This window comes from Musa acuminata, chromosome BXJ1-7, assembly GCF_036884655.1.
Source record: "Musa acuminata AAA Group cultivar baxijiao chromosome BXJ1-7, Cavendish_Baxijiao_AAA, whole genome shotgun sequence".
NCBI classification, from domain to species: domain Eukaryota; kingdom Viridiplantae; phylum Streptophyta; class Magnoliopsida; order Zingiberales; family Musaceae; genus Musa; species Musa acuminata.
The window spans coordinates 7,164,932-7,192,546 of record NC_088333.1 but is presented as its reverse complement, the minus strand read 5'-3'; the positions used below and the strand labels follow the sequence as shown (position 1 = coordinate 7,192,546).

Here is a 27,615-nt window from a genome sequence, read left to right as displayed (position 1 = left end):
CGTCGCCATTCTGCACAACTGTCATCACATATCCACAAAACTCGGTCAAAATTCTGGGATAACTTCAAGCGTGCATCCAAAGGTTGTGTTGCGATAAATTAAAAGAAAATTAAGAGAATAATTTTATATTTATAAATATTAAAATAATCTAATGATATATTTATAATCTATTCATTTGAGTTTCTTAGTTGAATTGATGTCTAACTCAATATAAGTCGATCCTGACATAGTCGAGGAGATATGATAACATCTATTTGGATTGAATTAACATTTGATGCAATATATGGCAATCCTCACTAATTTGACTTCCTTGCCGGAATCCATTAGGTCTGCGGCTGTTCTTCTATAACAACTGTTTGAGAAAATGACTTCACAACCTCCGTCCTCTGCCGAGCTTTCCTGGAACATCAAGTACACACACACAGAAGTTACTTACTTGAGCTCTACAATAGAAAGCATGATTGATGGCGTCCTACCGCCAAACTCCAATGATCAAGTGGTGTGTTGTAACGAGAAGCATCCTTGTGTTGATCATTAGGCACCTCACTGCATGGCTCATCCGTCTAAGTTAGATCATGGTGATGAGTTAGATGTACAAGCATCATTTGCACCTGCGCATCACTCAAAGATCCCACAATATCATGAAGTTGAATCGATAAAGCAATTCCATCTTTGCTTTGCTTCAAAAGCTAAGCCATGTCGTTTGGTGACCGACCCCGAATACCTCAATTAAGCTTCCTCTCTCTATCTATCCTTCTCTCTTCCCCCACCATCTTAACGTGGAAGAACCGCAGACAAGTTTAAGGTCATCGCCATTATGTTTGCCATTCACTACAAACTTAATCATGGCGCTACCTGATGAGGATGTGCAGCAAGCAAGACTGCACCTGTAACACTTCTGTGACAAGAAGTTGCTCTTGGAATGAGACATTAGGGTGGAAAGAAGTATGAATACGTTCGATGAGAATGTGCTCACCATGGACTAGAGAGCCGACGAAAGTGACATGGATGGGTTCCATGGCTTCCTCTTCACTTCGAGTCTGCATCTGCTTTCTGATGGTGGTTGCAGGTGGCCATCGAGACGCATAATGACTTGCTTCCCAACCAATCTTCCCTTCTTGAAGCTTGTCTAATCGAATGGAACATGCAAGAAAGAGCAGTATATATAACTGGCTATGTCGAGGGCTTCTTCCCATCTCAAGTCGACCATCTAAGTAGTAGTGCGTTGACCTTGTCGATCGACCATGGCCACCACCTGCAATGGCTTCGTCGTGCTTTGTTTCCTCTCCCTGCTTGCCTGTGCTGCCATTAATGGGCAGTTGTCGCCGACCTTCTACAGCAGTACATGCCCGAATCTCCAGAGCATCGTGCGGTCGGGAATGACGCAGGCAGTGAATCGAGAGCAGAGATTGGGCGCATCCATTCTCCGGCTTTTCTTCCATGACTGCTTTGTCAACGTATGCATCATTTCATTTCTCTTCTTATGGTCTTATTTAAGGGTATATTGGTGTTGATTGTGTTGTTCCATTTGGAATTCATATTCTTGCTCGGAGAAGCATACGATGGAGTGCTCAATAAAGCTTATATGCTTTGGTCGACAGGGCTGCGATGGATCCATTCTACTGGATGACACGGCGACGTTCACCGGAGAGAAGAACGCGATGCCAAACGCCAACTCTGTCCGTGGATTCGAAGTTATCGACACCATCAAATCCAGCGTCGAAGCGGCCTGCCCCTCTACCGTCTCCTGCGCCGACATCCTCGCGCTGGCCGCACGCGACGGCGTAGTACTGGTCGGTATCTTTACATGTTTGAGAGAGAGAGAGAGAGTAGTAGTAGTAGTTTGGCTGACGAATATGCATGATATGCTCTGCAGCTTGGTGGACCAACATGGACAGTGCCACTGGGGCGCCGGGACGCCACCACCGCCAGCCAAAGCGCCGCCAACAGCAACCTCCCAGGCCCCGGCTTCAGCCTCTCCCAGCTCATATCATCCTTCGCCAACAAGAACTTGAACGCCCGGGACATGACGGCGCTGTCGGGCGGCCACACCATCGGCCTCGCGCGGTGCATCAGCTTCCGCCCCCACATCTACAACGACACCAACATCGATCCCAGCTTCGCGTCGCAGCGCCAGCAGAGCTGCCCGTCGTCCGGCGGCGACAACAACTTGGCGCCGCTGGACCTCCAGACTCCCACCACCTTCGACAACAAGTACTTCCAGAACCTCGTCGCTCATAGAGGCCTCCTCCACTCAGACCAGGAGCTCTTCAACAACGGTTCTCAGGACGCACTGGTGCGGCAGTACAGCACCAACGCTGCCGCCTTTGCAAGTGACTTCGCGGCGGCCATGGTGAAGATGGGGAACATCAGCCCATTGACAGGAACAAGCGGAGAGATCAGGTTGAATTGCCGGAAGGTGAATTGAGTCCCAAAACAAACTTGGCTTGCTATCCCTTGATATTAATGGGTTGGAATTTTAAGAAATATTAAAGATAATTCAGAAAATAAAATAAGTATTAATTAGAATTAAAAAGTAGTTGGATTATGAAAGAAAATAATGAGAAGATTACTGTAATTTTAGATTGAATGAGAATAATTGCATTACTGTGTGCCTTCTTCCTTCTCTCCTCTTCGAAATCAGACCTAACATATTAGTCCTACAAATCTAATATTCTCCATCACTGTCAACCGCTGGACGAAGTTTACCTACGAATTCCATGCATGTAATCCTAACAGAACATATAAGCTTACGTACGATGAATTTTCTTGAGACACCAAAGCAAATATATCATCTGCTTCAGACAGAGTACACATGGCGTTGTTGAGCACAGTAGATGTATTCAAGTTGATGGAATCACTCTCGAAACATGTTTGGTTGATTACAGTGAGATCCACATGCCCATGTCAGCCGTGTCTTCCGAAACAAAAGACAAGGACGGGGCAACCATGACCCATTCCATCGCTGCATGATCCTTGGATCAGTGAGTTATCCTGTCCAAAGGATGCGAGCCATGCGCGCATACACAGGCGCAGCGAGTAGTCCCCTTCATAGGTTGTCGCTTACTGCGACCGAGGGTGAGTAAGATTTCATGGCTATCTCTGTGAATCCACTCCCAACTTGTTCTCGACCCAGTGATCAACACGAGTACATGGTAGTTTCCGTTGCCATCAGTGTCATATGACTCGTATCTGTGATCCCAGTAGCATGACGGGCCAAACCAGCCCATCCATGATTCATTCAACATACCCTCTCTGTATTGGTCTATCCATCCCTGTGGGTAGCAAGTAGGGATTGCAGCAGCAGCAGCAGCAGCAGCAGCTAGCTAGGTTTGGTTATCTTTTACTTCGAGTACTGTACCTTTTTTACCCACTCGACCTCACACTCGTTCATCGAAATTGAAATGAATTCAGTTGAAACTATTACAGATATGAATAATATGTGAGTTGGGTAGGATTTGAAGAGAATCCATAAAATATATTGAACACTTGTAGTGCAAGCTTTGAAAGTTAGAAAGCTGCAGAGTAAAAAACATCTTTGAAGATACGTGATGATTAGAAGCTCCAAGCAGGACAGTTTCCCTTTTGTTTTCTGCCCACTTCGTCAGCAACATTGGGATGAGAGTCGTCCTGAACTCGCTGACGAACAGTAGCCATATAATACATGGAAGCAGCGGTAAAACTTGAGAGAGTGAGAGTGAGAGAGAGAGAGAGAGAAAAGGAAGGCAGGCAGGCATGCATGTGAGACAGTGATACTGTCTCGAAGAAAATGCCTATGTTTGCGGCGGGTCTTCAGCCAACGCATTGGAGCTTCAGTTGGTCAGCCATGTCAATGCAGTATCCAACGAAGCGGCAGCAGAAGGAGGACAAGCAGCAGTCACGCAAACTAGCAGACCCATCAAGCTTGAGAAGGGACCGGGAGGGGGGTGAAGCAACAGCAGGTGCAGAAGAGGACAAGGTGGCCTCATTCAGATCTGCCTACCATGCTTTTGTTTATTCTCATGTGGGGGATATGTACTCGACAATGCTATATTGCATGGAGGAGGATATTCTACAACTCAATAACACCACCCGTAGTCTCCGATCCCCCTCAGTACAATATTGCATCAATAACTCAGTCAATTTGGCTCACTGTTCATGGTCACAGGCTACAGTGAGATGCTTCTTAGCTTCTGATATAACTACACTTTCCACCCACATGATGTTCATCAACTCGCATGCCTTGTTGGAGTTTTAAATGCGAAGTAGATTGCATCATTGTGCAGCTTCCAGCCTTCCCAACAGCCTCGAAATCTGCCTCCATATCGATCTCATGAGGGTGACGATGGGATGATGTCTCCATGCGTGAAACCAATGCCAAAACCTTCTAAGATTCTCCAGCTCCCAATATATAAAACATGCATGCAGCATCGATTCCCGATCTGTACACTCGGCTTGTTTATGTCATCCGAGGAACAGCTGCAACAATTGTAGCACCATTATATACCGCTTTTAGTTCTGGAATATTTGTCCTCTCTTCGAATTTGAAATGCTATTGTGGATTGCGATTATTGTAGTATGTGTGTGTGTGAGTTGAACCATGCCGGAATATATATTTACATCCACCTACGTTGCATGGAAAGTAATAATATACATGCGAAGGACGTGACCACTGCATGTGAACGCCACACACATCTACATTTCCAAGGCTAGTCAACGAGGAGGAGAGTGAAGCCAAAGTATTCCCATCAGACTCATCATCGAGTCCAATGTGCATGCCACTCTAAATCATTCTGAGGAGCCTGCGATTTCTGAATTAGGTGCAGTCCATCACTGTATCCTTCCCAATTCTCTCGGTTGGAAGAATCTTACAGCCATTCGGTCTAATCAACATGGACAAGTCAAAGATGCAGTTTGACGATTGCGCCAATATTCGTGCTCGATGGGAATAATCACGATACGGAATTGTAGGCATGCATGCGATGGTAGACGACCGGTCAACGAATTGACGTGGATGAAAAGTCAGGGGAGATGCGTGCATTGTTGACACCCAACGCTTTCACGCAATAGTTGGGAAACCATCACATTGTGACTTCTTACCCTTTTGTCGGCCATTCAAATCCCAATTGGAATGCGATCGTTTCTTCGGCGTCTTATAGAAAATGTCGTGAGTGTCTTGTCAACAGCCGATGCCAAATTGTCATCCATAGATTGATTTGTACGGTATAAACCAATTAAATATGTATTATATCCGTATATATATATTGCCAATGTCAAGAATTTGGTTCTTTTATCTTCGAATCACAACCAACATGATTCCTCTCATCATCTCATGATGATTAATGCAATCGGTTTCTCATTACTTGTTGGAAATAGAAGAGGACGGCAAAGCCATAAATAGAGAAGCACAAGTCAAACTCGGTTTAACCCAACGTTCGTAACACAGTGGCCATGTGTTCACCATTGCACGCTCCTCGCATGAACGTCATAGGAATCGAAGTTGTCGTATTGTCTTGAAACGCAAAGTGCAAAAATGCTTTAAATGAGCATGAATTTGTCACCAGGCTTGTTTTGTTTGACTTCGGTTTCCATCCTCGTGAGTAAACGTGCTTTTGAGGAGAATAATTGTTTTGATTTGTATCGATCACTTCGCATCGAGGTTATTAGGGGTGTTCAAATCGAATAAAAAAATTGATTCAGCTACGAGTCAATCTAAATTGATTAATCAATAATTTGATTTTGAATACTATAAATGATTCTCGTTCCAGAATTGATATGACATATTTTGACCCCCAGATGAGTCATCACCGACGTCACACGTCACGTCCTAACTAATATCAGAATCCAACACCGCACATCATCGATATAAAGAAGAGCAATGAGTCAGCCCGGATCCAGACCAACGTCGGCCAACATTCCTTCCCGAGGACGCGGCCACCTCACCATCCTACTCACCCCGCTAGATGCTCCCTAACCGTGCTGACTCATTAGCCACAATACTTTTATTCACTAACAAAAATCAAATCGATTTTGACCTAATTTTTAATATCATAATTTCATAAATTGTATGAAGTCCGTCTAATTGAACTAAGATTTCAGTTCGATTCATCTAAAAAATATTTTTATAATTATTAAAAATAATAAATTGATTAATCGAATCGATATGATTAGGTAGATTCGAATTGATTTTGGTTCGAACCTATCTTAATTTAATCTAATCGAACTAAAAATTAGTTTAAATTGATTTAGCCCTGCAAACCGGTTTGAACACCATAGTGATTGCTATATATCGGTGACAGCAACTCATCTCCTTCCCCCTCGAGATACCATCTATGCTTCTCTTCGTCCTCTGGGCTTCTCAGCACTGTTCTTTTCTCCCACACAACAGTGAAATCAATTATAATAGAGAAGTAGTCCAAGTGGGGAATACTTGCTGATGGCCATATTATATCATGAGTCTTCAACACGTCTACATCTTTCTCTCTCACCCTCAATATTAATATCATCACTGCTGTCCCTACACTCCCCTTTTCTCTTACTCTCCCACCTTCCTCATCATGCTAAGCCAAATGGTAGTGTAAGAAAAGTAGGAGGCGGCCAAAAGGAGGGGGAGACATGGCAGAGGCGGTGGAGGCTGCGGCGGTGGACGTCTGCGGAGATGAGGAGAGAAGCACCAGGAGCTGCCGATCTGCGACGCACAAGAGGAGATTGGACGAACTGGATCTTAACGAGGGTGTGGGGAGCGACGGAGGCAGCGGCGATGATGATGATGACGATGGAGGTAGCGTTACGGAGGTGGCAGGAGGAGCGAGCTCCAGCAACAACAGCAGCAGCAGCAACAACGACAGTGGAAGCAACTGCGATACCAAGAGCGGCAGCCCAGCCGAGGGGGTCGATCAGATTAGGATGCCGACGGTGAGGCAGTACAATCGTTCCAAGCTGCCGAGGCTGCGGTGGACTCCGGATCTCCACATCTCCTTTGTCCATGCGGTGGACAGGCTCGGTGGACCAGACAGTAAGCTCACGAAATGCTACCCTTATAAACATTTGATGTTGAGGAAACTGTAAGGGAAGATTACGTAATTGATGAGATGATTTTTCCTTTTCCCCTCATTTTTCCTCCATTTATCTACAAAGAAAGAAAGGATTTCAGAGCATTGCTCCGTTGTCTCTAGCTGATCTAGTCTTGCAATCACCTTATTGATGAAATGGATGGTGCAGGAGCGACACCAAAGTTGGTTCTTCAGGTGATGAATGTGAGGGGACTCAATATAGCGCATGTAAAGAGTCACTTGCAGGTGAGGCATACAAAACCTAATCAAGCAGCTACCCAGCCAAAAGATGGTTCTAATTGCCCTTATTTTTTAGATTTTTCCCTTCCTTGTCATGATCTCTGCAACCCTTTTCTTGCATCAGATGTATCGAAGCAAGAAGCTAGACAATGCTTGGCAAGAGAAGTCGCCCTTCTTTTCAGGTTTGATTTTGGTCACCCTTTTTTTCTTGAAGGATTCAAACATCATCTTCCAAATTCCCCATGTAATCTTGTGGCCTAATACACAGCATAAATCCTCTCACACATGTAGTTCTTCAGAATTCCTCTGTGTTTGGTATTATAGCTTCAAAGATAATGCTCACCTTCTTGTGCTATATACTACATGGATCATGCTTGGGAAAAGAAGACAACCAACATATGTAGCATTGTCAATTGTTGCAGCTGTATCTCCCATGGATGCGTACTTGAGAAGAGGCCTACATGAGATGTCTTATCAGAGAACTGCTGCTGCTTCATATCAGTCCTCCGGCATGGAAAATAGTGGTTATTTTCAATGGAGTCCTCAGGAGACCGATCGCTTTTACAGCCTTATGCAGAGGCTAAAGCCATTCGATCTTAAAACTGGCAACTATGGGTATATATCTCGAATTCTGCTTATGTCGGTCATACTACCCTCGAGCTCGAGCTCTCAAACCCTAATTCCTAAAGGAAGTGTTGTTTTGTTCCATCCTCATAGCAGATCTCAAGATCAAGGATTGTTCTTCGGGGAGGACGGGAAGCCATCTTCATCCCAGTTGTTTGATGCAAGGAATCCCAGATCTCGGCACCATTACCTCCAGGGAAGAATGGAGGGGAGTAGAAGTGGAAAGTTTGATGGGATCGGTAGCAGTAGTCTGCGACCATTCTCCACCAGTACTGCTCCTGTGCCTGGATGGAAGAACAGCAGCAGCAGCTACTCCCTCAAGGATAACATGTCTAGTTTGCATGACCCAATCATCGTCGATGATCGACTCGAGGTACCATGTTGAGAACCGTAGTGTTATTTGATCCGTAGGCAAGCTTTCGATCTTCTTCTCTCACTTCATGATCAGGAGCTGGAAGAGATGCGTGGAAAAGTAGAGCCCAAGGCCATCGTTGACCTGCAGCTAAGCTTGGGAAGGAACCCGGTAGCCGGTGGAGCAAACGGGAAGATGAGCGTCGGGGCCGAGGAAGGCGTCAGTCTGCTTTCGCTCTCACTCACTCCACCCACTGCCATGCAGCAGGAAGAGGAAGGCAGCAGCACGCAGCTCCAGATGAAGTCACTGGAGAGAGGAAGCAGCAAGATGGCCTCTTTGGGCTGAGTACTTTGGATCTGACCATGTTCATTAGGGCATCGGAGTGAGATCTTTCAAGTACTTGTCTCGAGCCTCGCAGTATATATAATATGCACAGCGATAGGTAACGTGGATGGAACAAGTTTGAGCAATATCAACTTAGCTATCATGATAATGAATTCGTCTCAATCGTATCATGCATTCTTGTTTCCTTAATCTACCATTGCATCTAAACTCTTTTTTCCTGTGTTTTCTTGTTCTGAATTATTCTAATTAAAATGGAGCCAAATAGCTTTGTTGCATTACATGTTTCTCTTGATTAGCAATACATAAGATACCTAATTGTTTTTTCTTACCTCATGATCTTCGATGTGGCTCTTTATCTTGTTCAAATCTTTTTATTTATTGTCATCGATTGATCTCGAAACAAACAATCTTCCTTCACAATACTTATCTGAAGCTGATTAATAATTTTGTTATATTTAATGTTAAGAAGAGAGAGAGAGAGAGAGAGAGAGAGAGAGAGAGAGGAGAATGCATTTCCATAAAAAGAATAATTACATGCTTCTATGCACTATTTCTTTTGTTGGTTAAAGAGAGAAGAGTAAGCTTTTGCTACATTGGGAAAGAACAGTCGATCTTACATGTCTCTCATCTGCTCTGTTATGGGAGAATGCAGCACCAAATTAGCATTCCCTTACAATTGGAGATACCTAACGACTGTTTGGCTCATTTATGAAAAGCTGAGATTTCTTCTTTGCAAAATGAAATCTAAGACAGGATGGATAGAGCCAAAGATATCACAGTCTGATATGTGTTCGATCTTACGAAGCCACCATGGATACTTCCAGACCTGTAGCATGTTCCAAAAGCATAGTCTGGAATCATGTGGTAGCCTTTGACTAGCATAGAATGTTATCTTAAGAATCAAGTATGAGCTTCGTATGTTTTCTGCTGGTCATTGAGTTTGTCATAGGAGGAGCAGTAGGACAAATGATGCATTGTCGAATGCTGCACAGTGTTTTTAGTGAAGATGAAATCATAAGAGAAGCGGCGCTGTGGATCCAAAAGTTGTCAGTGGTATATTCTGAGTTTATTAGCAATCATACGATCTGTTCCATTGAGTGGTGGAACAGAGTCAAAGAAGCTTTGCCTGTGGGACACACACTGCAACACTGCTCTGTAGCCTTGTTTTAACGATGGCAATGGCTTAGAAGGAAAGCATCAGTCACTGCAGAATGCTTTGGAGTCAACTTGGTTTTAGCTCATGATCTTAATTGAACGAGTCATATGTTTTCTACTGTGTGCGTGTGGCAGATCAACACATGTCTCCCCGGTGGACTGATCAAACACCCACAGATCGATCTCATTACATTCTTTTGTTGGTCAAAAGATGGGAGAATGAGTGCCCGGAAACAACTAAAGATTTGCAGGCCACCGCAGCAAAAGAAGATTTAGTGGTTGATTGCACTTGAGATCGAGAATGAAGATATGTACAAGATTTTGAGTCTCTCTCTGACTTGTCTTTATCCTTCAAAGGTTGGTCGATCAGATCTTTCCATTCCTCCTATATAGTGGTAATGAGACTACCAACACAATGCCTCTCTTCTCCTTTCTCGTTGCACCCCAAACAAATAAACACTCCACCATCATGGGGATCAGACATAGTTTAGGGTTTCTGACCTCTCTTCTCGTCTTTCTTCTATCTCTTCTCCTCTTCTCTCTCCCTCCTTCCTCCCTCTCCGCTCAAGAAGACGACGCTCGTTCTCCCCTCACCCCACGTGAACGGTACTGCCAAGACTTCCATGTCATGAAGCCGAGGCCTTGGCCTTACCCTTCCAACGATGATCACCTGATCCACGACAGCGAGAGGAGGATGATGAGAAGAAGAAGAAGAGGAGCAAAGAGGAAGCCTGGCTATGTCGACCTCGGAGCCACGACATTCTCCGCAATGCTCCCACGGGGCTTCGTTCCCCCGTCCGACTCTTCTTGGTGCCACAACGGAGCACCCGATTCCATCAACATCTACTGCGACCGCAAATCCTCCTCGAGACCATAATGAAGGAGCAGTCAAAGGTCTCTTTCTTCGACTCGGCTGCCGCCTTGAAATTGCCAGCGACCCTTTCTTCTTGTTTTGGAGCAGTCAAACAGTGATGATGTCTTCTCGAGAGTGTAAAGGCGATTTCTTGAATGCTAAGAGGTTAACAACCAAGATTTTACAGGAAAAGATCCACATAAGAACCCTAAGACATGGTGTTCTTGGCATATCGTTGGTCACACGCTTTCATCCTTGGTTTAATGTATGTTGAAATGACACCGGCTTTTAAGCAAAAGAGTTGAAATTATAATGATTAATGACCCACATTTTAGTTTAATGTATGTTGAAATGATATGCACATCTGTTGACCTCATTAGGGGTTCTATATTAATTCTTTTCAATTTAAACATAATCGGTAATTATCAACATTATGTTAAATAAAAAATCATGGCTAAATACTCACATTAGAAAAAAATAAATTCTAGTGGTAAGTAAATAATTTTTTTAGATAATACATATTTTGACGATCTAAGTTAGGGTAGAGATTCGGATCCAACCAAAATTCTTTATAGGTCAATCTCAATTCAGGTCAACGTTGAATCTAAAAAACTGACTCACACATGGTGTTTAAGATCATGATGTTTACCGATTTGATTGACTTAACCAATCATATGTCTCTTGTAATATCGGGTGGTCAATATATTGGCCACTTGGTGCTAATGTGCCACCATGCCATTCATTATATCTATAAAATAGAAGATTTTTTAATAATTTTAACTTGATTTATTATGTTTAAATTAATTTATTTTATGTGATTTACTTTCGACGAGAAGTGAGAAAAGCACGGAAAAAAGATGTGATAGGATATCGGGTCAAGTGCGGCATCTCCAAACCGTTATATATTTCCGTTATAACTGATAAAACGGCCGTTATTTATTCTTGTATCTCATCGAAAGAAGCGCCATCTCCTCGCATCGATCCCCTCGGCTTTCTACTCTTCCATTCGTCTTCCCAGATCCATCGCCTCGGTGTCGTCTTTGGGTCTTCCTCTTATCCCAAGGTGCGCGACCAATCTACACTCGGGCTCTGGTTTGTGATGTATATGTTATGCGATTAATTTCTGGTTAGTTGCATGTTATGCCATTTCGACGCTTGAGTTCGTCGTCATCTTGGAAGCTTCGTGCTTCTGCGATGTAGAGATTTGTGTTTCATGTTGTTTGATAAGCGTATCGGTCATTGATCGTCAGAAAGCAGGGTTTTCTCCACCGTTTAAGCGGAGAACTCGTTGCATTCTGAAGATCGTTGTTACGGTCGGAGCCAAATCTTTAGCCTTCCGGCGTGTAACCTAATTGCTGCTGCATTGCTTGTTGCTGAATCTTAACACTATGTCAATGTTTGTTTATAGATAAATACAGTGGCAATCATATAATTGAAGATCCAAATTAAAGCTAGTAGGTTGAGGGATTTGCTCTTCATTATAGTAAACCATTTTTCTTGAATTCTGTAAAGTATTTACTCCTCTTTAGTTCTCTAAGCTTGTTTTCGACATCCTTATACAGCACAGATTCAATGAACGGGATCTTGAACTGATCCTGGAGCTTGACAAGTCTAAAGAGACTTCCATATAAGGATAAATATCGGAATATCCATATCTCTTGTTCGAAGATAATAAAGCCTCTTCCTTTATATAAGTTATTCTTTTCACACACACACAAAAGAAAAAAAAAAGTAAAAAAGAGGAGAGAAAAAAAGATAAAGGACCAGACTATATTCAACTAGGGATCTTATCCTTTCTCAACCGGTTTATGGATTCAGCCTCAGTTTTTTAGTGACCCCATGAGCAAACTTTCTGTGTCTTGAAATTGACACAAAGTGTACCTGACTTGAGTTCCACATACTATTGTTAGTATTGAGTTGGTGATAGTAATTTAAATAACATAAATATCTTTCTTCAATAGCCATCATCAACTTGCTGTGACCTTTATAAGGTCAAACAAAGTCCCTCATGTCTCTAGGAGATATAAATGGTCTCCATCTCGTATAACTGCAATGTCATCTATTTCTGCATTATCTTGATTCACCACCTTTCTAGGTTGATGACCGGTGAACTTTTGACCTGCAATTGCGCAAAATTATGCTTGAGACAATACTGTCGCTGGATGATCTTGGTTTAATGGAATGCTTATTATAGGCACCAATATGTTCTAGTTTTGGGTTTAGAAAAGAAAATCTATTAGTAGAGAAAACTAATTTACTGTCCCTGGATATTTTAGCTAAAACAAATAGTACTTACTAGCAATTTCAAAGAGCTCCCCCATAGAACCAGGTAAGTTTATGAGCTTCCTGGTCTGTTCTCTTGTGCTTCTTGACTTTCTTGAAAGCATGTGAATGATGACTCTTTTGCTGGCCATTTGTGCATTATCAGTATCAATTGAGCCACTTTGAATGTTTAAGCATCCATTTTTCATTCCGTCAGGAAACTTTGAGTGCGTAGGTTGCTGGATTGGTTCTTGATCACTTTCAGTTGCCTTTTTCCTGCTAATTGTGTTTTCTTGACTCTCTGTCATGGTTATTCTGTTTTTGTTTCTTAGTGTCAATTTGTGGCAATCATCAGTCTTAACTTCCTCTGTAAACGCTACTGGTGACCAATTGCTATCATTTAGTTTGACCATGTTTGCTCCTTGATCCAAATTGATGCCTTTATTATATCCCATTTTGTCATCCCTATCAAGTGCTGCATATTTTTCTGCATCAGTTGGACTCATGTCAATTCCATACCTTACTAACTCATAAGATGCATTCAAGCTATCATTCCCTGAAAATGTGCATGCAATATGTCTTCCTTCCATTGATCCCACTGTTTGAGGTTCTTGAACATTGTAATCCTGGCATGGAGAAGACATGCTCTGATTTTCTCTCTTGAATTTTTCGTCAAGAACTCGTGGGCCATTTTCATCTATTCCAGGAAATGATCTTTTCAATTTCTGTAAAATAATATGTATAATTATGAGCTTCTATTTTTATTCAAGAGCTCTTTGCTTGATCAAGAATGTAAACCAAGTAGTACCTGTAAAAGATTGTTCTTAATGGTATTCCCATCTTCTGGATTCTCCTTAATCAAGTTCATAAATGTGGTGCTGCTCAACCTTAGAATTTGTGAGAGTTCAACAGAACTTGCAGTAAATGGTTGTGGCATGCAACACAGGATCCCTATCTCCCCAAATACTCCTCCTGCAGCTAGCCTTTCACAAAACTGTGAACACGCAGATGCACACTTAGACATTCATTTGGTATGTATATATTATGGAGAAAAAAAAGGATATTAACATACTCGTTCATTCCCACCAATATTTGATCTCAAATCCTGTGATGAACCCATATCAGCAAAAAGATAAATGTATTTTTTATAACCTTGAACGATTTTACATGAACACCATGATATTTTAATGGAAACAATCAAAGATTTTCTTACCACTGCTCCTGTTACCAATAGGTAAAGATCTGTTGATGCCTCATTTTGCAGTATTACGTCTTCCCTTGGTGGAAAATACTCGGCTTGCATTTCTGTAACCTATTGCTTGCAAGAACATCATATAATTGTATCAGCAAAGTCGCCAAGATGTTTGTCACTAGAGGCAGGGATGAATGCATACCAGTTGATAAAGGAACTTGAAGGAAACTCCACGGAAAAGGTAGACATGTTGTACAATTGGAAAGAACAAGTAATATGCTATGCTTGAATGAATACCCTTGGGCAGATCATTCAAGGTTTCTTGCTGTTTTAGCCCCTCTGTTTTGAACCGTAAGCATATGTGTGATAGCATTTGATCCTTGATGTGCTGGGGCAGCTGATTTCTTGCTGCAAATTCCGAAGAAGCTTGGATTGTGTCCCTCTGTTGCATCAAATTTTTGTCATCAGTGGATGAGAAAAGATGGCAATTACCTTAAACAAACCTGAGATATTGATCCTTAAAGTTGCTTTTCTTTACTTTAGCAAGTCATTTACTTTCTAAATGAATGTTTATCAGGTAAAACCTTAAATATAGCCAGTAGATATGTTAGGATAAAGTTACATTCTTAGTTTATGTTACAACAAATTAATTGACTTATTTGAATATCCAAATACAACTGCAAACTCACTCTTATCTACTGAAACTAGTCAATCTATTGGCATTTTTACCGAAAGGAAAAAGAATAACACAAATTGAATTTTCTGCTTTTGTTTGTAATAGAATAGAAAAATATTTCTTGACCTCCTGAGAGCCAATAACCAAGAATCAAGTAGATCTATCCACACCTCATTTGAAAGCAAATGTTTTTCATGTAATGTGCTTAAGTTTAATATTCAGGAAATTAACTCATAATTGTAACTCCTTACCTCCAAACGTTCCAAACTTATAATTAGGTAACTCGGTATTAAGTGGAAGAAGGAACAACACATACGAAGTTTCTCGTGCGGCTGGTTCCATGTACAACAAGGTTCGTCATGTTTCCAATGAGGTAAGCTGTCAATCCCAAATTAAACATCATGTAGAAGATGTCAACTAGCATTTCTCTTGAGTTCTCAGCATGTAAGTCACCATAACCAGTTGTTGTCAGTGTTGTGATGGACCAGTAAATTGCAGTTACATATCTGGTCCACAGACTTTCTGATCTGAAGTTTGGCATCACTGCACCTATCCATGTTCTCCTTGGATTAGGGTATCGATCAGCAATAAGGTAATTGAAGCATCCGGCACAGTGTACAGCAAAGAGAGTTACCTAAAGCCAAACAAAGAAGTTGCAAGTGAATCATTTACCCACCATAATTGTGTGGACACTGAAAGGAAGTGAAGAACTGTCTGAAAGCTTACTAAGATGAGCTTCGTGCATCGTGTCCAGAAATAGTTGAATCTGATATCCTTCTCAAGTCTATTGAAAGAAAATGATATAATGATTATCTATTTTCATTGTTCATCTTATGTTGAAGTTGCTGGAGAGGATGCAGACCTTGAAAAAAGGGAACTGACCCGACGTAGCCGCCACAGTCTGAGCATATTGAGTATTTTAAAACCAAGGTTGTTCCCACTGCCTCTGAAGAGAAGGCTGATTGCTTGAAATGGAGCCGTCGATAAGATGTCAAAGATAAACCAGGAGGATAGATATCTGCCTGGTCAGGTTGTGTTAATACAGTATATCATGAACTTGCCTAATGATTACTATGCTTCTGGAACAAGAAATAGCTACAAGTCACATAACTAACCTGGCTGCAATCCTCTTTGGGTCATCAATTAAGAGGTATGATTTACGATCAAGAAAAGCAACAAAAAAGGTTACAATAATATCAATTGCAAAAAAGCTATTCAGGATGTTTTCAACCCAGAAAAGTTTGGCTGGCAAGTATCTCAGAAATGCTAGTTCAAAAGGACAGATCCAGGCTGAATAAATAACCAGGAGAACCAGGAACATTTGCCATGCTCTGAGGACAGAAGACGTAAATGGAGAATGTATTAGCTGGTTATTCTGTTTCTGTATTGATGAGATTAGGATGTGCAGCGGAAACTTCACCTGTAATGAGGATCATAGGGTGATATCATAAACTTTCTAAGCTTGATTGATTGGTTAATATTTTCTCCCAAAGATGGCAGGAGATCACTGGAGAAGCTGTAGCTGCTGCTTTCCTCCTGGAACCCATCATAACAGAACCGCTGAAGGTAGGATTTTGCACAAAGGAGGACCATGTTTGCTTTGGGACGATATGTGAAGCTAATGTGTATGGTGAGTGGAGTGATTATATACAGCTGAAGGCTATGTTCAGTTGATTATGGGTTAAAATAAAGAAAAAGGAAGATTTAGGAAAAAGTGAAAAGCAAAGTCAGTTAGTTTCGGGCATTGACAGAGAGAACGGGAATTTTCAAGATATGTGCTTGATGTAAGACTATAGGCAGTGTTAAACGTGCATATTTTAGGTGCAGAACATTTGTTGGTTAGCTAATTAAGAGGATGGTGCTATCATAATAAATGGATGCCTGGCTCTAATGACCATAATAATACAGGTCCTGAAGCATGAAAACTAGTCTATAAAGAAATTATCATTATTACTGATGCTTGTTAGTTTTGTCAGGGTCTTGGGAGAAGGCTGGGATTGAAAACTGACTTAGGTTCACCAAAATTTACCTCAAAATCCATGTGAAGGCAACTTCCCAACATCAGGCATGTAAGTGACCTCTGATTAGTTATACCCGTTATGGTTTAACAATGTGGTCCAATAAGCACCATTTGATCTCTGAACAAAGCATCTCTTTCTCTTTCTTATGTAGTGGGTTTCAATATGTTCTCTTGCTGATGGGAATCAATTTATGGCTGATAATTAAAATTTCATCACACTCAGATATTTTCATTGCATAGAGGATATTAAAGTAGGTTTTGTGGTTTCCCAGAAAAAAAGTTGTTTCATAATCCTGAATTTAATTCTTGCAGAAGATGCTTTTGAATATGAAAGGATGCCAATCAAACTAGTCTAGAGATTCTTCAAACTAGTCTAAAGATTCTATCTTGTACCGTAATTTCTAGGACAACTGGCAGGAGGAGGATTTTTGGTCTTTTGGCCTTCGGGTAGACTCACACCTACAGGAGCCTGATGTAATTCAGTGAAATGCTTTGCGAATTATACTTAATATGTCAAGAGGGGTTTGTTCAATTTAAGCTACTGTCTGGATCAAATTAGGTGCTTCTTAATCCACATGTATGTGAATAAATTCAGAAAGCAGCCTGGTTTGCCACAGGACCCTCAATGATATTGAAGATCTTTGATGTGACAGGTATGGCCAGAAAATGATGAAAAGCAGAACCCAGGAGGATGAAAACATAGTGTTGCAGTCTATGGATTCTTCTGGAATTAATTGGTCATTGGACAAATCATATCTTGCAAGATAATTGGTTTGAGTTGCTTTTAGCTGAATCTTTAATGGTCAATCTTGCCATCTTGATTACTTTGATTGGGGTAGGTAAGAGTAAAGAAATTCAGGAATCAGCTTCTTTGTCTTGTTATCAAGTTGGTTGCTGGCTAAGTTGCATCTCAGCCTCGTGGTTTGATGCTCACCATTTAGAAGGTCATCTATATGGCTTATAATTTCAGTAGCGTAATAAACAGATGTATGGATCAGCTCTAACACCATCACTGGGTATCCTGAAATCTGCTGATCTGACTTCATTTACACCTATTCTGACTCTACATGGACAAACCTAGGGGGAATTTAGTGATGCTTTACAATCGAACAAACATTGTGCTGTTTGATATGGTCTCTTGATTAGCTGTTATGTTTTTTGTGTCCATTCGCTATGTTTCTCTACCTTATAATGTGGCAGTTGTTCAACTCATGCATGATGCATATTCCAGGATGCCTTCCTGGAGTCAAGAATCAGATGATCTACACCTTCCAGGGAAGAGCAAGAGAACAGAAAGTAATCTGCATCTTTGAATTGAACTTGTTTTCATGGTCACATCTATTTTTTCACATGAATCAAGCTGTCCTTCTGGAGTAAGAGTTGTGGAATCATGTGATGGATATTCCTATTCCATGGAGCTTACAGTTATATGACACATTTGGATCTTGTATAATTATGCTGCTTTGTTGTCTAAATTAAATTGCACCACAGGTCATGTCGTTCTTATGAGGTTATGTTTTATTTTGCTGCTTCTTGAGTGCAGGGCTGTTCATGAAAATTCTTATGCTTTTTCTTTTCCTTCTGCAGGTTGCTGATGGATTGCCTCTGTGGATGTCACTTGCCTTATCTTCTGGGTAGGTTTTTGTTGGAGGCTCATCATCCCCATCCCAAGAGGTTTGGTGGTCGTTCATCTCAAAAATTAAAAGTGATTGTGCCTTCATGTCATAATCTTCATTTCTTTTGGGCCATGGCTTAATTCTCTAGTCAACCATCATTCTTGTGGATTCCTTTTGTCTTCTATTCACCTCCCTTTTGGCTATGAGATTAGAGGTAGTCATCTTGATATTTTTAGGATACACTTGATTGTTCAGAAATATTGCAGAGAGAGCCACAGAGAGAGGTCTCTTTAATGTCGTTTGTGTAAACGACGAATCACAACAGTGCTTTGAGATGTAGATTTGCTTAGTCTTGCTCAACAATATTCCATTCGTGGACAAGAGAATCAAAACCATTCTTATACTGTTCCATCCATGATCAGAAGCATAAAAACCTTTCCTGCTTGACTGAAACTCTTGTTAACATGGCCAAACTATAGCCTTGTTCCTTGCTACATCTAATTCCCTTGGCCAGCATGCATCAAATGCTTGTCATTTTGCTAGTGAAGTTGTGCTACCGGAGCTTTCAAATTTGAATTACCTGGCATCTGGTTCTGCTTCATCTTCTTTCCTTTCCTTTTCAAGAGTAGCAGGAAGATCCCCACTGTGCTTATCACTTCTAGTTCGATGCTTGAGCATTTTCTCACCAAGTATACAATCCCACTGACTTTTCTTTTTTTTTCTAAGAAACAAAAAGGAAACCAATCACTGGGCCAGGGTTTTATGATTGATCATCAGTTTTGCTGGATAGATTGATTGGTATTAATTGTTGGCATTTGTTTCTGCTCCACCTTCATCACGGTTGGAGAATTTCTAGTGCACAACTAGCAACTGTGACCTGCTCTTTTCATTATCCAGTATCACATCTTGACTCTTTCACAAGATTAAGTGTTGCACAGAGTTTACACAAGAATTGCTCAAGTTATAAAACCTGTTTGAGTGATACAAGTAACCTCAAATTGTAGCTATGGTGATGGGGGAATAAAGCATGAATAAAGGAGAAAGGCATGCTTAGCCAGAAAAGTACCTTAAGCTACGTGCCCTTTCCTCATTGATTGTAGCTTTCCAAGAAAAAGCCAAAAATTCTCATCTCCATACCTTTAGCCAGAGATTGGCCAAGGAGATGGGGGAAATTGATCATCTTCGCCAGTTACAGTGACAAATCCCTAATTTGACCACCTCACTAAGGCCATGGCATAAATTTAGGTGGGAACCATGAACTTTCTAGCTAGAGAACATGTAGAGGACTTTGAATTTGCCTTTGAAACATGCCTTCCTTTTTACTCGACTTTTAGAAAGAGAACCCCAAAGAGTGACTGGTCACAAACTGTTCAGGATTCCTCCAAGAAGAATCATAACATGTAAGTCAAACTATCCCCAGGGATCTCGAACTGGGAGGGCGCCGACCATGTGATCATGGGTGCCCACAACCGTGAATTGATGCTGCTCTAGCTAAATCTGAACATTATATAGATTTGTGGGTGTATTTTTCTTTTGACAAAACCACAGGCCATGACATGTTATCTTGCTTAGCTACTTGATTTCTTGGTAGGTTTGATGCACAAATAAGAATAAAGCCTTCCAAGCCTGGTGTTCACTTTTCGCCCACAACAGGCTTCTCATTGTGTGGTTAGGCACATCAGGATTCTGAGAGAGGTTGCATCAAAAAGTCGAGAGCAAGCAAGTTAGGGCCATGTACAAGTGACTCTATTTGCATGCTTTATAGCGACCTTGTCTCTAATTAATGTGTGTGCTGGCCCTCATGTTTTGCGTGAGCAGTCGCATGGTGTGCTGCATAAGAATTCTTCTCCATACATTTGGCATCTTAAAGCAAAAAGTATTATGGAACTGTATTGAATGGTATGCTTTTATTTTATTGGCATCTCACTGTCCTTTAAAGTTTTAATCAAATCAATGTATTAGTGGAATGATGGTTTATGTCTAAAATGATTATTGGCATCTTACTTTGTTGATCAACCACTTGTTTTATCTGCGATTGATGAGAAGAAACCTAAGTCAAGCTATTCCATATTGAACTTAATTCATGCTCATGGTATTTGTCATGCATGTGTAAGCAAATTACATGTTTGTCATGTTAATAATGTTTTTGTTGATAGAGTCATGGTAATATTGCTGTTATATTTGAGTCACTTGGTTGGCCTCTTCTTATGGAGGTCAGATTACTTAGGTTAACTTTTCTCTGGTTATTGTATCTATAAATATGTTTGCATATGGAGAAAGTGAAATGTTGACCAATTTCTTGAGTCAAATCCTTCCATCATTAATTTAGTGACATGCTGGTCCAATGATTTGCAATACAGATAAGTGAACCATCATTATTCCATTGACAATCATTAATGATTTGTTTGATGATATATCATATATATGATATGTTGCAGTAGATTAATGAAATCATACATGTATATAGCTGTCAAAATCTTCCTTGAAGGTGTGTTGTCATTGTCCACTCGCATAGCTTGCTTTGGCATGAAATCCTTAATGTGTAAAGTAGGGAATAAAATACTCACAAATCTAACGCTTCCAAGCATGTGTCTCTCTCCGTTAAAAGTCTAAATTCACTTTACTGAGAGGGAATTGCTGAAATGTTCCCACTCTTAAGGGCTTTGATGTAGGCTTCTGGTGTTCCAACCTTCTCACTGCTTTCATCTTTACAGCCCAACACAATGGAGAGAGAGAGAGAGTCCCTATCAAGGCCAACCTTATTCCCTGTGGCAATGGTCTGAGCTTCTCTGCTGCTCGATGTCAGGATTAAGGCCTCTACTGCTCAATCTGTGACCACAGCTTTTGTGTACAACTTTAAATCCTATGGGCACAATGTCAGGAAACAAAAGTATGAAAGAGTTCTATTTTATTTCCTTATTTGAAGTTATAAGACGTGCACTGGGATCATATTAATCGTTTGTGTTACAACATATTGTTTGCTATGATTCCTCAGATAAATTTACCTAAATTTTCTATTTAGTTACAACCAGCTAAAACAACTTCCTTGCTGGTGCTATTAAAGAATATATCAAATCATCTTTTTTATTATAATACACACATCATTTTAGCAATGGTCAGCGGGGAACATATATGTGGAAGCCATGCCTCAGGTTTGCAATACTCATCTGTAACTGGAGGATTGAAATCAGTTTAAAGCTAAGCCACATGTGAGTTGGAAAAGTGAAAGGATTGTTCTATTTTGTGACTGTTGGATCTTCTATAGGTTTATTTTCATGTATAGCTGAGATAGAAAATATTTCTCCTTAAAGGCCTCATTTTTCTAGACACAGTCTGCCAATACATATGCTCATAGGAAAGAGGATGCAAGTATTAGCATGAGAGAGTAAGGAGGGAACTGGATGATACAGGTCAGTTGCAAGGTTTGGTTTTTTCCCTGCAGCTTCCTAGCAAGTGCAAGATTCCAGGAAGTTTGATTAGGTAGCATTAATGTTGTGAAATAATTGAATCTGATGGTACATGCCAATAGCAACTGGAAGATTTAAGTGAAGCTCAAATCTTAGCCATATAGACTGTAGGCAGACCCAGAAATATCTTGATTCTTTCTGGCTTAGGACATTCTGTGATCAGTAAGCTGCATATGTTCCTGTTGCTCTGTTGGCTTATATGGTCAAGAATGCCCAGAAGCCAGCAAGTTTGCATCTCAGACCCTGAAGAGTTCATTCTCCAGAGCAATTAAAACCAAGATAGTAACAGCTTGGTGCATGCAGTTTGACAGATCTCCATCTTCTTCTGGGCAAGTTCTAGAGGAAACTGTACTACATAAAATTTCAGTTCCTTTGATTCTTAGTCCATATGAACAAACTGAGTGGTAATGACAGGCAAAGACTTGGATGACCATGATGATCGAGTGTAAGATCATCACTGGTAGGACAATGAATTGTGGAGAACTTCCTGCATAGGAGGCTTCCTGTGGTTTTCTTCGTCCTTGTTCCTTTTTTATCCCCTTTTTCTTCCTGCATAAAATTTTTGTTACCCTTTGCTGTCACTTCTATCACTGTTTTTCTTACATTTTCTTTCTAATTGTATCTTTTTCTGTTGTACATATTAATTTCAAACCTTATAAAAGGCATTCACAGGATTTCTTTTTTTCTACTATGGAAATTGTCATCCATTTTTGGCTTTTTGTTTCTTTGAGAATAAGGAAGAGGTGACCCAACCATGAGAGTTAAGTGTGTCAATACTTGGTACCATCTCCACAAGATTTGGAACCTCTTCAAGATGAAGAGATTAACCCACCACTTCAACAAGACCTGATTAATTAACAAATTTTTTTGTCAGAAATATTACTTAAATTGTTACTTTATTTTCTATTTAAACTCCAAGAATCTTGCTTTCCTATGCAAAAATTAAGATATTGCTGATCAATTCCAGCTTAAAAGAGAAACACATGCCTGAGTGTGGATGGATGAGACATGACTTCAATGGATTGAAGTCATAAAATGCTCTGTGAATAAGCTGAATTGTTCGGTGTTTCGCGCAAACGAAAACCGAATTATGCAAAGCCAAAAACTGTACCTGGGATCAGAAAACTAAGGCTTTGCTTTTTCGATCAGGATAATTAATTATGTCATGGTCATTCATTCCATGACACTAGAATAATTTATTTGGTCTTGCTTGATTGATCATCAATGGCGATGTTCTTATTTAGAACTGTGTTTAACCTCATATATTCATTTAGAACTGTGTTTAATCTGCTATGCAATTAAGTATGGACTGATTAATTAGGTACCAGAAAGAAAAAAGTGAATATGCTGAAACAAACACTTTCATCTTTTCCATTGAGATCATATTAACTACAAAGCTGATGATATGTGCCAGAGCAAGTCAGGATCACAGTCTTTATCCCATCCCATATCTCATAATCAAGTCTGTGCTAAGGAATGATGATTTCCTTGGCTAAGTTTGGTAAGTTGCCATAGATAAGCTTCAAGTTTCCTTAGTATCATTATTCTTTTATACTCCAAAGCAAGAGGGGGTGTTCATTTGGCATGCTTCTTGCCAACATTGCTGCACTCCTCCCCTGTTATGGAAGGCTCAAGAACTGATGAATTAATTAGATGTCTCACACAGCATCACTAACACTTTTGATTTTCTCTTGATGAAAATATTATTTCAGAATAGATATGCTGCTGAAATGTACACTTGGGAGGAAAGAGGCAAAAGGTTGTGAGGTGTTGCTCAATGCTTCTTCTGTGCTCATGAAGTCAAATACTGCTTCAATTCTAGGTAAGAAAGTACATTAATACATAACTTCATGCGCATAGTGGAATAATTAGCTTCATTAATGCAAATATCTTCTGCTTGTTTTCTGAAAATGATATACTTCATCACCATGAAACCTCTCATTCCACATCACACATCACCAATATTTTACCACCCTGTGATTGTTTTGTGGCTGTCAAAATCATATCAGGAGAATGTGTTGAACGTATATATGCCATGAGCCAGACCATTTCACCCTGTATTATTGCACATCATTCAGAAGCCAAGTGGAAGGAATATTAAACTATCTGCAGTTTGAGATGATCATGTTCTTTCTTTCACCATATCACAGTACAAATCAAGTTCCCCGATCAAGACAACCTTAACCCATCCAGTCTTTGTGCAGTTCATTAGAACAGGAGCATGATCGCTTGCGTCGGAGAAGCAGAGATGACAGCTAAAGCCTAGAACGGTTCCTAAAGCTTCAAGTTGAGATCAATGCCGTCCGCTGCTTCTCCTCTCCTCTCGCTCGGTGTTGCCTCAGTGCAACTTGGACCCATGGGTAGGAAACTGTAGAATGGTTGCCCGTGAGAAGAGCAGCCATTACCCGAGCTTATCTGCAACACACAAACCAGATTAATGGAGGGAGGAAGAAGACGAAGTAAATGCTACTCTTCATCGACAAACAGAAACAAAATCCACTGCCCTCTTGCCTGGCTAAGAGGTAAACCTAAATCAGAATGATCATGCTGATAGAACGGTGGGTTGTCGAAGGACTTGGCGACTGGTGTGGAAAGAGAACCCATGCTGAGAAAACTGCCATCAGTAGAAGTGCCTCCTCTGAGATGAAACATATATACAGATAGACTCAGTTCGCATACATCGATGGAATGTCAAGAGTAAAATGTCAAAAGGGATGCAAGCACCTAAAGCCAGCTCTTTGGACTTCCTCTGGCTTAGGACATGAGTTGGAGAACGAAGGCAGTTTACAGGGGTAGGATGACTGGGTGGAGACGCCGTCGAGATGTAATTGCCATGGCCGCTTCATGCCAACGATCTATACTACATTCTAGCGGAGTTCACGATTAGCGTACGAAGCAGAAGAAGGAATCTGACGAGAAGAAGAGCGGTCTGATACGTACCCTCTCCTGCTCTCGCCAGCACGAGGGCAAGTCGGAGCTATTGGGATTACTTTGGTTTGAAGGGGGCTCTATCCGAAGATTAACTCCAGAAGACACAGGCGACGACGCCATGTTCACCTGCAGAGTAGCTTAGACGTGGAGCCCTGTTCAAATCCATGCAAATATGAGGGGGGGTAATGAAGGTCGATTCTCCTCACCAATGTGACCGGTGACTGCTGCTTCCGGCAACTGACGTGAAACCCGAACCTGGTGGCGACAGCGTGGCCGTCAGTTGGGTGCGGATCGACGGCGTTCCACAGGAGTGGCAGAACTGCGTGCTTGGCCGATGATTCAGACGCCGGCGGAGGCTGTGCAGGACCGACGAGGTCCGCGGTTGTAGCTGAGACGGGGACGGAGGCTTTGAGCAGGACGCGGGGTCTCATCACGCCTTCGTTGGATAGGAGAGGGACGTACGGGTGCTGCGATGGATCGGATGAGGAAGACGCGGCGTTCTTCTGCTGCTCTTCGAGGCGGAGCTTCTCCAGCTGGGCGACTCCGAGGCCGCGCTGCGGGATCTTCTTTTGCTTCGGCTTCTTCACTGTTCTGATTCCGGCGACGCAGGAACCATCTCGGCCGGCGCTACTCCTGCGTTGTTCATCCAGTACCATTCTTCTCCTTTGTCTTCCCTCTGCTCCTCCTCCTCCTCCTCCTCTCTTATCTGTGCTTGTGCTGAGAAACTATGAGGCCACCAGCGCCATCACCGCCACTCCAAGGCATGCTGGCTTCCGGAACACGTACGTGAAACGACAAAAGGACAAGAAGCACAGGAGGATGAGGATGTAAGACGAACGAGATGGGGAGAAGGAAGGGGATCCTGATGCAGAGAAACAAGGCAGGAGATCTATGTGTGGAGCTCAAGATCTCGCTAAAACCGGCTAAGATTGCATTGTCTGAGGGGTGGAGCGTACGTAGGCGGGTGAGGTGGGATCCAAAGAGCTGTTTGATCGAATCTTTTCTCCTCAGTTGTTATCGCCCAAATCGTCGCTCCACTCCCCCCCCCCTCCGATCCTTCAGACCAGCCTTTGCGGGAGGATCTCTCTCTCTCTCTCTCTCTCTCTCTCTCGCACGCGCGCGCACACACAGACACACTGCACCGCACCCTCCTCTTATTCCTCCTCAGGTTCTTCTTCCTCCTCGCAGGATCCAGCGAGCCACCCCCCCTGTCTGTATGACTTCCTCGCAGAAATATATGGCATTGATGCACTGGAAGGATCCATCCTCTAACATACGTGAGACATCACCTTCCTACACACCCGAAAACGCCTTGAACTGCACTCTCTCCCTAATCTTAGAATCATCCTCAAAGATATGGTCCCTCATGTCAGTGATCCGAGGGTGCGTACTTCTAATTAAGATCGAACACATAAATGCACTTCCCATACATTTGATCCCAAGGATGGCTATTCTTAGTATGCTTATTTAGTGATTTTATTACCACACCTATGGAAAAATATTTTGGAAATCGAATATGAGATCCCTAACCGATTATTTCTTCATTACTCGAATCATTAGATCCGCATATTGAGGATTAGATATGTTCTAACGCAAGTACTAATTAGGATTTACATTGATGAGATTTAGAGATAGATGCGTGGCAACCGTGCGAATCTGAGATCTCATCGAAGCATGGCCTCTTGGGATTCACCTTTCGATGTGGTCCATTGGCTGACTCCCACCACCATGCATCCATGGCATGTGATCATCCATTTCCTTTGGCCGCACACCATGTGGATCCCAACAAGATTTGGTTGTTAGATATACTCTTGTGAAAAATATAGTGGTTGGATATACTGATGATGCATACATAATAGATTGAGGAGGGATACATCAAAAGCTTCTCCCCAATGCCTCTTGATTTGTTTCCTTGGTGAAATTACAAGTACATTGTGTGCCTGCTTGCTTCACGCTACACTCTCGTCAAATCCACACACTTGTATGTGTGGGTTTGATGTGACACAAAACTGGATGGCACAATAGGAAATGACTTGAGTATTAATTCTCTTCTTGGAAGTCCTAAAATCAATCACACCCACAAATAAAACACAAAAATTGTCATATGTGATGAACAGATCAAAAGCAGGCATCCACAGCTTGGTGGCATTCTAAAAGGCCAAACAAAGAGAGTAAATTCCTAGAATTAGACTTCACACAAGTGAGCAAGATTAGGTTTGTGTGGGCCATGAAAGAATCAGGTACATCAATTGGCTTTCACACTGCACCTCATTCTTACTTTACCTTACCTACCCATCTTGTCCTTAGTGAATAATAATCCAAGTAGGAAGGACCATTTTATTTCATTGGGTGTTGGCACTAACCTAATATTAACTAAAATTGGTGAAAATTTCATGTCTTGGTGCCAAAAACAAAAACACACTAAGCCTTGCCTTTCCATCAAGGACATGTGTAGTAGTATAGAAGGGCTTGACATGTATATGTTTGTCAAATTTTGTGTGGTAAAACAAGAAAAAATAATAATGAAAGAGAGAGGGAATATGTTCACAAGTTTTGTGTGGTTATGAGCAAATTGTTTGATGATTGATTGGATCCATGGATGTTAGGTCAAGGAATGGATTGGATTTAATGGACATAATCCAATCATCCTAATTATTTAATATTTTTTTATTAATGATATTTTGTATCTTTTATGAACTTCTTTCTTGATATAAAAAATTTTATACACACATATATAGAGAAGAAAATACATCAATCAGGAATAAACTTATTTTCCTTTTTAATTAAATTTAAGATTAAAAAAATATATATATTAAGTTAGCCTTTTCTTTTTCTCTTTAGGACCCTCTTA

General features: G+C 41.3%; 4 protein-coding genes and 2 long non-coding RNA genes across 9 annotated transcripts; 4 read left to right on the top strand and 2 right to left on the bottom strand.

Annotated features, from left to right (window-relative positions):
• Nucleotides 1-1,189: 1,189 nt before the first annotated feature.
• Nucleotides 1,190-2,623, top strand: LOC135678534 (peroxidase P7-like). Its single transcript, XM_065191456.1, has 3 exons — nucleotides 1,190-1,457; nucleotides 1,602-1,793; nucleotides 1,877-2,623. The coding sequence occupies exons 1-3, from the start codon at nucleotides 1,245-1,247 to the stop codon at nucleotides 2,426-2,428; spliced, it is 957 nt and encodes a 318-aa protein (XP_065047528.1). The 5' UTR covers nucleotides 1,190-1,244; the 3' UTR covers nucleotides 2,429-2,623.
• Nucleotides 2,624-6,503: 3,880 nt separating this feature from the next.
• Nucleotides 6,504-8,812, top strand: LOC103991240 (uncharacterized). The gene is given in 7 exon segments (XM_009410617.3): nucleotides 6,504-6,994; nucleotides 7,201-7,277; nucleotides 7,396-7,453; nucleotides 7,694-7,886; nucleotides 7,992-8,268; nucleotides 8,344-8,583; nucleotides 8,586-8,812. Coding segments are annotated over 7 exon segments (1,293 nt in total). The 5' UTR covers nucleotides 6,504-6,594; the 3' UTR covers nucleotides 8,634-8,812.
• A 3,674-nt stretch (nucleotides 8,813-12,486) lies between these two features.
• On the bottom strand, nucleotides 12,487-16,473 carry LOC135678532 (potassium channel KAT3-like). 4 transcript variants are annotated; one of them, XM_065191451.1, is made up of 11 exons: nucleotides 16,151-16,471; nucleotides 15,846-16,061; nucleotides 15,593-15,748; nucleotides 15,457-15,514; nucleotides 15,047-15,364; nucleotides 14,257-14,496; nucleotides 14,076-14,174; nucleotides 13,935-13,967; nucleotides 13,671-13,856; nucleotides 12,897-13,587; nucleotides 12,487-12,719 (listed from the first exon to the last, which is right to left on the bottom strand). In XM_065191451.1, exons 1-11 carry the CDS (start codon nucleotides 16,321-16,323, stop codon nucleotides 12,607-12,609), a joined length of 2,283 nt encoding a protein of 760 aa, XP_065047523.1. In that variant the 5' UTR covers nucleotides 16,324-16,471; the 3' UTR covers nucleotides 12,487-12,606. The 4 variants fall into 4 exon arrangements, with proteins under 4 accessions (XP_065047523.1, XP_065047524.1, XP_065047525.1 ...); XM_065191452.1 differs by lacking the exon at nucleotides 13,935-13,967 and having other exon boundaries at nucleotides 16,151-16,473; XM_065191453.1 differs by lacking the exon at nucleotides 16,151-16,471 and having other exon boundaries at nucleotides 15,593-15,752; nucleotides 15,846-16,005.
• A 932-nt stretch (nucleotides 16,474-17,405) lies between these two features.
• LOC108953331 (uncharacterized) lies at nucleotides 17,406-21,291 on the top strand. The gene is made up of 3 exons (XR_010515355.1): nucleotides 17,406-18,046; nucleotides 18,338-18,384; nucleotides 21,081-21,291. It is a non-coding gene; the product is annotated as an uncharacterized LOC108953331 (long non-coding RNA).
• Nucleotides 21,292-21,562: 271 nt separating this feature from the next.
• LOC135678531 (uncharacterized) lies at nucleotides 21,563-24,164 on the top strand. The gene is made up of 3 exons (XR_010514995.1): nucleotides 21,563-23,334; nucleotides 23,546-23,655; nucleotides 24,038-24,164. It is a non-coding gene; the product is annotated as an uncharacterized LOC135678531 (long non-coding RNA).
• LOC108953358 (uncharacterized) lies at nucleotides 23,753-26,125 on the bottom strand. The gene is made up of 5 exons (XM_018828851.2): nucleotides 24,971-26,125; nucleotides 24,774-24,890; nucleotides 24,558-24,688; nucleotides 24,345-24,471; nucleotides 23,753-24,248 (listed from the first exon to the last, which is right to left on the bottom strand). The coding sequence occupies exons 1-5, from the start codon at nucleotides 25,418-25,420 to the stop codon at nucleotides 24,108-24,110; spliced, it is 966 nt and encodes a 321-aa protein (XP_018684396.2). The 5' UTR covers nucleotides 25,421-26,125; the 3' UTR covers nucleotides 23,753-24,107.
• Between the last annotated feature and the right edge of the window lie 1,490 nt (nucleotides 26,126-27,615).